At 45.7% G+C, this 12,201-nt stretch overlaps 1 protein-coding gene across 1 annotated transcript in view; it reads left to right on the top strand.

The window, feature by feature from the left end:
- Positions 1-8,584, top strand: part of PPP2R2A (protein phosphatase 2 regulatory subunit Balpha) — an 840,776-nt gene extending 832,192 nt beyond the window's left edge. Inside the window, exon 10 of the mRNA XM_069617587.1 lies at positions 7,603-8,584. Coding sequence (XP_069473688.1) covers positions 7,603-7,882 — 280 coding nt within the window. The 3' untranslated portion in view covers positions 7,883-8,584. The remainder of the gene's footprint in view (positions 1-7,602) is intronic.
- Positions 8,585-12,201: the final 3,617 nt, after the last annotated feature.

The raw sequence follows: 12,201 nt of genomic DNA, 5'->3' as shown, positions 1-12,201 counted from the left end.
ATCCTCCTTGCCTCTCACCCACAGCCTCGCTATTTTCTAAACCACCGTCTTTGTCGTCTTCCTCCACAGGAACCACACCCAGATGAACGAGAAGTTGGACTGCAGGTTTAGGCTAATGGATGGGGAGCCAATCCTCCTTGCCTCCCACCCACAGCCCCTTTCCTCTGTGGTGGCCGCGCCCTCTTCATTTTCTAAACCACTGTCTTGGTAGTCTTCCTCCACAGGAACCACCTCAAGTTGCTTTCAAAGTCCTCGAGTCCGTGGGGAAATCGCTATTATTCCATTTCAGGACTGCAACTGCGTCAGGCCAACGCAGACACCATCTTGGCTGTGGCTAACCAGAAGCTGTGGCCGGAGTTCTGACAATTTCTGCCCGACCTCCCTTCGGAAAACAAGCCTCCTTCAAGGCCAGTTTGGCAGATGCCCAGGCCATTGTGCAAGACCTCATGTAATCTTTGTTCTCCCTCTTTGACACAGCCAGCCGAGGGCTGTGTCTTGGGGTCGAGATGAGAAGGACGGCGTGGATGCACGCCACAAAATGTTCATCTGAAGAGCACCACTGGATCCTAGATCTGCCCTTCGAGGACGTGGACCCTTTTCATTTGTTCACCTACGACTAATTGGAGAAGAAAACATCCACTCAGACTGCCAAGTCATTGGCCATCCTGACAAAGCTGGGTCAGAAATCCTTCCCTCAATCCCACGGTAGGACCCAGTTCAAACCCTGAAAGTTCTCCAGTTTCAAGAGGTTCAGAGACCGCGGTACGCGTAGGCCTGACAGTTCGCTCAGCAACAGCAGAAGGAAGCAGCAGAGGATGTCTCACTGGTTTTTCTCTGCCCCTGACGCCAAGAAACAGCGACATCGTGGTCGGGGAACACAGCGCGCTTGTGGAGGGCCGTTTGTCTCTGTTCCAGGTCACCTGGAAGTATTTTTTCAGCAACCTGTTGCTCCGATCTGTGGTCTCCACTGACTTCAGTCTTACTCTACCATCCTCTCCATCAGATTGGGTCCCCGGCTCTTTTATGGGAGATCCTGTCTCTATTGGAGATGCAGGCGATAGAACCAGTTCCTCTTGTAGACGGGGGCTCTGGTTACTATTCCAGGATTTGTTCAGTACCCAAGAACAACCAGGCTGGCCTGAGGGGGTAGTCCTGGACCTGTCATTTCTAAATCGGTCTTTACCGCTGAGCGCTTCAAGATGATTACTCCTGCGCACATAGCAGAGACTCTCTGTGCAGTGGACTGGATGTGTTCCCTGGACCTCAAGGATGCGTACCTGCATGTACCTATATATCAACCGCATCTGAAGTTTCTGCAGTTCACGATTGTCGTACCACTTTCAGTACAAGGTGCTGCCCCTCGGTCTGAACTCGGCCCCTCGTGTCTTCATGAAATTGATGAATGCGGTGGTGGGCCTTCTCTGCTTGGATCGCCACCACCTGTACCCTTATCTGGATGACTGGTTGGTCAGGGCAGGGTCACCCGAAGCAATGGTGCACTCCTGACAGATTAGCAGATACCCTTCATCAGCTTGGTTTTTCCCTCAATCTGAGGAAATCAGTTATGGCCTTCTCTGGATCTGGTCTTCCTAGGGGCGCGTTGTAGCACTTCCGTTCAACAGGTGTTCCTCACCTGCGAGAGGCTGACATCCCTCCGAAAACCGGTGGGGGCACTTTCTGGCCAACTCGACCACCTCGGCATGGCGGTTCCAGCACATTCTGGGCCTGATGGCCTCCTGCGTGCTGACTGTACAGCACGCCTGTCTCAAGATGAGGTGCCTCTAGCTCAACCTGGCGGCCAGTTGGGATCAGGAGTTGAGTTCTCAGACAGAATCCCAATTCTTAAGCGCCTTTTGCCAAATCTTCACTGATGGATGGCAGTGTTTCAGTGGGCGCCCCCTTCGCCTGTCCAGAGCCTTCCCTGGTGGTGACGACTGACTCCTCTTTCAGGCTGCGGGCTACTCTGGAGGGCTATGCGATTCATGCAGCATGGTCCAGGACGGAAGCCCTCCTACATATCAATCTGCTCGAGCTCTGGCCAGTGGGCCTGACCCTCGAGGCATTTTTGCCCCTTATCAGGGACAAGTCGTTGTTCTGGTCAGGACAGACAACTCTACCACAATGTTTTACCTGAACAAGCAGGGTGGCACCCGTCCCCCCTGTAAAGCAACCACGACTGGAGGAGGGTGTCTGTATTCCTGCTCTATATGGCAGAGGAGAGGTACAGAGGACCCCAGCCATGATTCTCTATGGTAGAGCAATCCAGGGCTAGCTTCTCCGGAGGTGATGCGGGCTGGTTCTTAAGTACAGTGTAGTCCCCAAGCACCCACAAAGATATGTCCACACACTGTATTAGTTAAAACAGTCTTTATATAAACAAGTTTCACTTATATACATTATAACAATAATACACTTTGTGCTCCGACAATTCTAAAATGTTAAATATATACAGTTCTAGGTGGTACCACTATTACTCTGATTCCATTGAAATGCATCAACTGTACTCAGTTCAAATAGCATACAAATCAACACAGCAAACAATATCAACCATAGACTTAGGAGGAAGACAAGTTGGTTAGACAATTGGAAGAATACTGGCCCCTACCACTAGGCACAGTTCTGTATGAGGATACCCCCCACCTGGGCAACCTGTAAATGAAGATATACCACAAGCCCAGTCCATGTATTGTCTACCTGAGTCATCTTCTATAGTTCTGCAACCCAAATGTACCTTGTGTTGTAGAGTTCTTCGTCAGGGAATCGACTGGCCCTTCTTGAGTGTGCTCCCTTTCAAGCGGGACGACCCACGGGGTCGTTGAACTTCCGACATGGAGAAAGGGTGAAAGTTTGTTGTTGAGGCAGCAGCTTCGGTCCTTGCGGTGCTCGTTGACGAGTGATAGAAAACATCCTGCGACAGGGGAGGCGTGCGGGGCACCTCTACAACGATGGTTTGTTGGCGCAAAGAGTTGGTGAAGAACTTTGGCCCAGCAAGGGCGTAGAGTCGTCTGGCGTGTCTATGGTCTTTGGGTGGTGGCAAACTCACCGGCGGATTCTCATGTCGGCGGCCTTGACTTTCTCTAGCAGGACGAGAGCCGTCAACCATAATGAACAAGGGAATCCTTGGATCAAATGTTACTTAGGCAAACGAGAGCACGGCGGCTCCGGTCAGCAACGTTGGTTGACGACGGTGGATGGAATGTCCAGTGCTTTTTTTCGTTCTCGGCGGTCCCCTTCTACGGTCGGCAGCCTTTCGTAGATCTGTCTACCAGTGAGTTTTGGCAAAGATCAGCTGGTGCACAATGGTCCCTCGTAGCTCATGGAGAGGTCTCCTTACTAGGTCCTCGCTTGGATCAGTTCTTGAAGACACAGCAGCTTTCAGATTACACGGAAGGGACCAGCGGTTCACCACCTTCTTCCGGCTCGGCTTCGAGAGTAAGCATCAAGTATCAACTTCAGCTTCTGAACGATTTTTTGCAGTGAGAGGCCCCCAGATATACTAGTTCATCTCCCATTCATTCTGCTGGGTCACACTCGGGCAACCAGTCATTCAGATGAGCATTCAGACAGTCAGCCAATCAGGCACATGGTGCATTCAGGCCGTTCTTCTCCATCCAGACACTCACAACATAGAATGTGGATTCGGACAAGAACTCTGCCATTCAGCACTACACACTGCATCATACCAGTTTCGGGCAGGGCTGTCTCAGTCATTGTGTCAAACGACAGATACTAGACACCCATAACACAGAATGCGTATTCATCACACACTTCATTCACTTCCCCACACTACCATATATGGAACTTCCACCCAACAGCCAGTCAGGGGGAAGGGACAGAGTCCGGGCTTCCCAGGACTTCGGGAACACCAAGGTCACAGGCGATGGAAGGCAAGAGGGGCCATCTTGTCTCCATCAGGAATCTACCTATTCCAATGACGGGGCATGGGCATCCCAAAATGGAGGACGTTCAGGGCACCTGTCGATTTAGCACTGAGCTTCCACCAGCCAGTACCCTGCTTTGTGGGCCACACACAAGTGCCCAGAAACATAAACTAGGAGTACAGGGTTGTACATCCAACCATGGATGCCATAAGGGTATCCCAAGCATCTTTTCACCAAACCAAATGCAGGAAGAGCTGCAACGCCAGGAGTCCCACGTGAACTGCACGGAAAACAAGTCAGAACATGCATGATAATGCAATAAAGGATCAGGATTCAGAGGCCCTGTCCCTCTGATGAATATCCAGCATCACACCCACCCCTCCCCCCTCCTATGCATGGAGGGGGTTTCAATCTGGGAATGGGCCCTTACGGGGAGTATTTGAATTTCGGTAGTCCCATCTACCGGGCGACCGCAATGTAGAAGCAGACCATCTGAGTCGCTTGAGGCTCAACACCTACGAGTGGGAGTTGCACAATGACTCCTTGTTGCCCCTGTTCGTTTTGGGGGTTCACAGACTGGATTTGTTTGCATCCCCTCAGAATGCCAAGTGCCCCCAGTTTGCATCATGGGCAAGTCAGGGGTCTGTGGGAGATGTCTTTCAGATCTGTTGGCACAGGCAAGTTGTATGTTCCCACACATCCCCTCTGCTCCAACAGACTCTGGAAGTGCCAGGCCTCAGTGGGTTGCAGCCTCATTCTGGCTGCCTCCCCCACTGGCCCTGATTTTCGGATCTGCTGCAGTTGTGCTCCCAGAGTCCGTCCATCTTCTGATCCCCAGAAGGGGCTTCCTGATGCAGCAGGGTGGGGCAGTAGAGCATCCCGAACCAGCCAAATTGGCCCTGGCGGCCTGGTTCCTGATCAGCTGAGGCTTCAGCACACTCAATTTTCAGATGACAACTGGAACTTCATTCAGCAGGTCAGGAGACCCTCGACTCATTCACAGTATAAGAGCAAATGGACTAGCTTTTGCCTTTGGGCACGGGACAAGGGGCTGCCTCCTGTCCTTTGGACAACATATTAGCTTATTCGGCGGACGTGGCTCATTCTGGAATCCAGGTGGATACTTGCTGCATGTGTTTGGCAGCCATCAGGGCTTACAAGAATTCCCATGAGCATGTGTTTTCAGCAGCCAACCTGGTGATTAAGGCTCACCTTAAATGGTTGTCAACAATTTTTACTCCAGTGCAAAGCCCACATCCAGTCTGGGACCTCAATGTGGTTCTGGCGGCTTTGCAACGCAAGCCTTTTGAACTGATTGCTTCTGTGGACATATGCTTGGTGACGCTAAAGACTGTTTTATTGGTGGCTCTCACCTCTGCCTGCAGTGTTAGTGAGCTGCCGGCGTTGTCCTTGTGCGCGCCATTCACCACGTTTCACAACGACCAGGTCATCTTGCGCGCACACACCTAAATTTCTTGCCCAAGGTGATCACCCCATTTCATTTGTTTCAAGAGATCTGTCTGCCGGTGTTCTTCCCGAACCTGCAGTCGGAAGCAGAGGGCCCTGCATTCCTTGGTCGTCAAGAGGGTCCTCAAGTTTTATGTATACGGTACCTCAGCAGGACGTTCCCACGCTATACTAAATTTAAAGGGGAGGCTCAATTTTGAGTTGCTGCTGGTCCCGGTACCGTCCCCATGTAGAGGGAAGCCCACAAGAATGGAGGAAAGGGGACTATGGACTATCTGCTGTAGTATTGGAAGTAGCTACTATATTAGCCTTCGGGAGAGTAGAATGTCAGACAATTTAGGACATCTGGACGTGGTTAAAATTGAAGTATTGGGAAATTAACCAGTATATAGTCTACACCATTGATGCATATTTGCACACAGACAAATCCAGTACTACTTTGGCATCCCAAAAATGCTGGTTCAAACTCGGATGCCATTACAAGTTGCACTACAAGTTAGACCATGCTACTATGTTGTAAGTATAGCATGGCCGGCAGACATGAGCACTACATTGGGTGCGACTCAGCAGCCCGCGGTGGTGAGCAGACACAGGCAATGGCTGGGTGTTTTTGCACCATGAGAGCTTGGATGCTCATAGAGCTGCATAGCACGATGAAATGTCAGTGCATGCACTGTTTTGAAATGTATTGGTGGACAAGATTGTTTGTGCTCTAGTATTCCTTTTTATTAACATAACTCGGTTCCCTACAAGAAATGTTTCTTGGCCCTGGTGAAGGCAGAGGTTTCATGAGCATATTAGAACCTCGTAGCCGAAACTAGAGTTGGCCTGTGTTTAAAGGATTTACTTTTTTGTAGAATATACATCTTGTTACTTTTCAAATCAAATTACCTAAAGGTATATTTAGACTCCACAGGTACATAAACTTGACTAGTGCTTAAAACATGTTTTGGCTTCAAGCCAGGACCAGACAGGAATATGTTTGTCTTTTGAGGTTTCTTTGCTGTACAAAATTGTGAAGAATTGGATTTGATGATTACTGATGCTTTTTTTGTTTGTATGTGGAGGGATGTGTAAGTATGACTAATGGGGGTATGTGTATAGGGAAAGGTTTTTCTTTTGAATGAGATGTACCTGGTGAATGTATTGATTTGGTTTTAAACAAGGTGTCAAATTACCGTTTTTTTGTATTGAATACAAATTGATTCTGTTAAATGCTTTGAAGCTCAACATTGTTTAATCAAATCGGCACATGGGAACTGTCTCTTGTTTGATATTCAATGCACTGAAAGCGCATCTTCAGTCCTCTTCACTCACATCCCTCATCGGATTCCCAATATAAATGTTCAATTTACACCTACTAATTGATAAGATCTCTTCTAAACCACTGCAAGAAAGATTGTGTGAAAAGGGAAGAGAGACTGATGTAGTGCATGTCTGACACTATTTTTCTTTGACTGGGTACACAACCATAATATTAAGGAGGTTTGTTTGAAGCAGAATCAATTCAAGATTCTACATGATTGATTCTGGACACCAGAAAGATAACCGCCATTTCTATCATATAATGGAAAAAATGTTGGGGATGTGGACAAGAGGGAAGTGACATACTGCATACATATTTCGAGGGTGTGTACAAATAATTTCTGGTCAGATGTTCAGGAAGCAATTCATGTCTGCATGTGCCGATATCTACCCATAAAGAAGTCTGTCCCAATAATGCATGATTTGCAGACCAAATTTACCAAATGAATAACTGCTGCATTAGTTACTGACAGGTAATGCCGATTTAATGCTCATGAAAAAACTTTTATTCAGTATATTTGTTACTAAGTGTTCTTTAATGTCTTACGATTCAAGAAATATTTTACATTCATTACACACACTTGTTGAATACAGCGTTATAACTGCAAAATGGCCCACTAGTGGGTGTTTTGTTAGTCCTCATGTTTATTTGTGGCCCCAACACTCGTCTTTCACACCGTTGGTCTTATTCCTTCACCGTTTATAACTTGCAACTATGTTTTTTGCAATGTATAAACGTGATGTAATGCATTACTGTACATGTATAAGATCCCACATACGTTTTAAGTATTGGGTTGTTTTGCTATGGTTCAAATGTTCATTTGAAAACGTCTAGTGTATCCTTTGTTTATTACTGTAATGAACCTTGTAAAATTAAATAACATGAAATGCGTTAGGACAGTTATAGTTTCTTCCTTACTTTTAGTAACATTTAATTTTCTTTTCCTAGTGTGGTCATGACTGGATCCTACAACAACTTCTTCAGAATGTTTGACCGCAATACGAAGCGAGACATCACCCTAGAAGCATCCAGGGAAAACAACAAGCCACGCACAGTTTTGAAACCACGCAAAGTTTGTGCAAGTGGCAAACGAAAGAAGGATGAAATAAGTGTTGACAGCTTGGATTTCAACAAGAAGATCCTTCACACGGCCTGGCACCCTAAGGAAAACATAATTGCTGTTGCCACAACAAACAACTTGTATATATTTCAAGATAAAGTGAATTAGGATCAGCATTCCACGCAGGAGGGTTAATTTCCTGCAGGGTTGAGATAGTTGCATCTAGAATTTGTACCTGTAAAAGAAAGCGAGAGAGGTCCATTGCGGCGCCCCTTTCCAGTGTTTAAAAATGTGCCATGTGACAACACATTTTTATAGCTACATGGAGAAGCTCCGATGATCCATCGACTGTGCTGCTCTCCATGTCTGCTAGCCATTTTGGTAAGGTTAGGGCACTTTTTAATTTAATGACTACTTGCACCATCTTGCCTAATGGACTAGATTGGACTGCATCAACGTTGGTTTACTCCACTTTTTTTAATGCCTTCCATTGTGATGACGTCAAATCCAGTGAAAGCCTTCAGTCATACTATGGGATTTAATTGTGTAACCTCATTACTGTATCATTTGTGGCTCCCCTTTTTTTTTATTCAATACAGCTCATTCTTGCTGTGGCTTGTCGCATTCCTCTCCTGGACTCCTTCCTTTTCTCAAACCCCACTACTCCACCCAGTGCTGGTGGTGGTAAATAGAATAATCCAATGAAAGCACACACAATGGATCAGTTTGGAGTCGACAGAGGGTCTGTGTTACGAACAAACGTTTTAATGACAACTGACTGTAATCACTCCTTGCCATGTCTGGCACAAAAACAATAAAAATAGAAAGAAAAAGAAAAAACTACTGAAATAAAATTGAAAGAATCGAGAATCTTATTTTCTTTCCTTTAATTAATTTCTGGGGTGCATAAAAGTACTCCTTTTTCATAGTGTCATGTTGGCAAAGACGAGGAAAAGAAAGTTTAAAGAAACATAGTGCCAGTGAAGGCCTATTGTACATTGATGTTCAGATACTGTCTTTTAAAATGTATATTGTTCACGCATTAACTTTACTACATTTGGTTGGTTCGACGATGCTTGTTATACACTGTGTGCATTGTTTATCACAGCTCATTACTCGCATGAGTACCTTTTGTGCAGCCTTCAAGCAGTGTAATTCTACCTACTTCAGTTGCCTATAACAGGTGAAAACCAAATGAAATGCTCTGAGTGCACATCTGTCTAAATACCATAAGCCACCTGCACGTAAGAATGTCTCGGACGTGACTTAGTTCTACCAGAGCAAAAGGTGCAGCAGCCTCTTGGTCTTCTTGACAGTTTAGGGGGCTTGCTCAGAGGGAAGTCAGCGTGAAGTCCCCGGGAATAGGGTGACTCTGGTGGTTGTATCTGTATATCAAATGTCCATCTATGGTCTCCAGTACTAGGAGAGGTGCTATAGTACTGAAAAGGTATATGGGCATTGTGACCACTCATTGGCTATATTTTTCATGTACTGTTATTGGACACCAAAAACATTCAGTGATTGTGGATGTGTATAGTGAGTCGTTACTGCATCATAATTGTGTACTTCTAGTTTCGATCTTTTTTTTTCTCCAGATTTATGCGATGTCCCTGGGAAGTTGAGCGGATAGGAGCCATGTTGTTCAGCAGCACTTTCTATACAAGCAAGCAGTCACTTCTCGCTCTGAACTTTCTTGAATGCATACTCCCCACCCCAGCAGTCGATGCTCTCCTTTGCACGGACAGGCCTGGATCGATGGCCGCTTGCATTATTTAATTTATTTCAGACATCCTAAGCTTATGCCCCAAGAGAATGCATGTCATCTAGCAGATATTTTTCTCCAATAGAAAGATGTTCTTCATGCTTGTGTATAAGGGGTCGTCTCATAGAAGGTTCAGTGGGGTGATATGATATGGCATTTATAACACGCCTATACACAAGTGTTTCAAGGCGCGACGAGGCAAGGGAGGGGGAACCAGGGAAGACGAACAGCGATCTTACTAGGCCCAGTGTCATTCAGATTGCGTAAGTGCATGGGAAGGGGGGAAAGGGAAAAGTGTGAGGGGAAAAGTGCAGTACATGTGACTTGAAACTGCTGTGGTTCTTGCCGGCTTCATTAGAAAATCGCATTTCATAAATGATTTTTAATTGTAAAATGGTCACGTATTGATTATCTGCTGGCAGAACCTCTGCGCTCTAATCCTTTGACTTTGAAAAATAACCACTGTGTTCTTCCTGCAGCGCTGGCCTGGGATCGCAAACTTTGCACTAATTCACCAGCTGCAGTGGCATTTGTCGTGAACAAAATGCTTGCACATGTTTAAAGCAGAAGCAAGCTTTTTGGGCTTATTTACAGCGGTTCATTCTACCACTATGCATGATTATACTTACATGTGCCCCAGGATTTATGGATATGTTTTATTAAGCCTTTAATTCCACAGATATCAAAGAGCCCCTTCCTTTTTATAGTATTACTCTCAGCTGATAAGTGCGTTCCATCATACTGCGCTGAACTTGCATTTACATTACATTATTCCCCCCTTTTATTAATTTATTAATAACCAAATCTTTTTGGGCTTCTCTTCCTTTTTAGCAACTTCATCTTTATGTACCCATGTTTTCTCTAACCGTGTCATGTCTCCCCCAGTTTCCACCCAGCCATTCAGATCTTCCCCAACCCATACACATGCTGTCCCATCCTTCAGACATTGTATCCACAATTGCTTGTAATTCTCGATCAGCAAGCTGTGTAAAAACTCATCCATCAGGATCCTCCCCTTCACTTCCCCCATTATTTTCATCCAGCTCTTCATTTCAAAACTATTTTTGTCAACACTCGAGGGTAACATCAAATGTCCTTTTTGTTTGTTAAAATATACTTTAACATTTTTCTTAACGCAGAAGGTGATGGGAATCGGTACTAACACAGGGACAGTCACTGGAAACAATCCAGAAAGCCAGGTGGGCACCCATGCAAATACTCTGTCCAGCCAGTCTTTAGCTTGCACTCCATTAACCTTGCTTGTAATTTTTCCCTGGAGTGTCCGTATCTCTTGTATAGCTGCACATAGGCATCACCGTCTGGTGTTGCTGTGCACCAACTTGACCCAGACCCCTCCATCTATGGCTGTTGAGGGGGGGGTGCGGGGGGGGGGGTACAGAACAAATCTATTTTGAAGGGCCACCAAGCTGAAAGCCCTCATCTCTTCCTTGATTGCATTCAACCCTTTTGCTGTTGAATTAGCCAGTTAGAATAGCTCGTAATGGGTTAGCTGCAGCCTGCCTGTACTCCTGGAAACGGAGAAGTAAAAAGGTATCAGCCATAGAAAATAGTCTGTACTCATCTGGGATAGTCGATAGGTCTGGCGTGCTTTTCCTTGATAAATAATTGTTTTCCCACTTTCTCCTTCTCATTATTTATTGCTGCTCATTTTTCTGTTCAGTGCCATCTTCATCGTAGTGCTATTTTGCAGCACCACAAGTGCAGGGCTGTGCAAATTGATGATGCACGGATTCCACTCTGAAGTTGGGCATATGCTTTGGGTCCGCAAGCCCACCAAAAATCTATTACCTCTGTTGTTCCTTGCGTCACTGCTGCATCCTGCATCACCTTGGCGCATCCCAAATTAGTCCCCAGGAAAATGGCCCCACTTGACCTGAAACACAAAGGGAATCGTGTTAAGCTCCTCATGTAACCACGTTAAGGCATGAACATACTCCCCAAGTTGCTCGGCAGTTGCCATTAACCTTGGCTACCACATTTTGCTCAAAACCCACCAATCCCTCAGCACAATTCTGAATTTTTTCATCCCCTCCCATTTGTTCCCATAACAAACTGCTTCTATTTTCATCAGTGGCTTTGTGTGACACCAGGGGGACACTCTGCCCTTCTTTAGTTGTGCATTGCAATCTTTTATGGTCTCCTATTTGTAATTCCTCTCTTTAGGGCCTTCAGTGGCATACTCAATTACCTTATGCCTTATTTCCAGATTTTGAAGCATTCGCATACATTTTATAGGTTTCTTCATATACATTTTCCCCTTCATCCACCCAGCGAACTGCTACTTTTTCCCCTGCAATAAATGTAGAGTTCTACAGAGACGGTGCATTAGACATCCTGCCTCCTCATAGGACATAGCCTTCGTCTGGAGAACTTTGGACATTCTAACTACGTGTGAAATGAGAGAGCACACGTAGCCTGTGTCATTTACTCTTCCCGCACGCATCATTTCATCATATCAGATATTGCCCGTCAATGAATTATGCTCCTCCTCAGTGCCATGGTGGAAGTCTTGCTCATTCCTCACATTTCTTTCCCATTTTTCATTTTGCATTCGTTTGTTTTTTCTTTAACCATAAAAAATAATTAAAACTACACAAACTCATTCACATCATTATACTCCAAAAACCTGAACATTTGCATTGTAACTGCCTTCAGCTCCCTCTTTTGCAGGATTTTTATAAATTCTAAGGGCTGTTAGAAAATG

Source organism: Ambystoma mexicanum, chromosome 10 (assembly GCF_040938575.1).
Source record: "Ambystoma mexicanum isolate Mex_15411 chromosome 10, UKY_AmexF1_1, whole genome shotgun sequence".
Lineage (NCBI taxonomy): Eukaryota > Metazoa > Chordata > Amphibia > Caudata > Ambystomatidae > Ambystoma > Ambystoma mexicanum.
The sequence above is the reverse complement of the archived record's forward strand: the minus strand, read 5'-3'. Positions and strand labels throughout refer to the sequence as shown.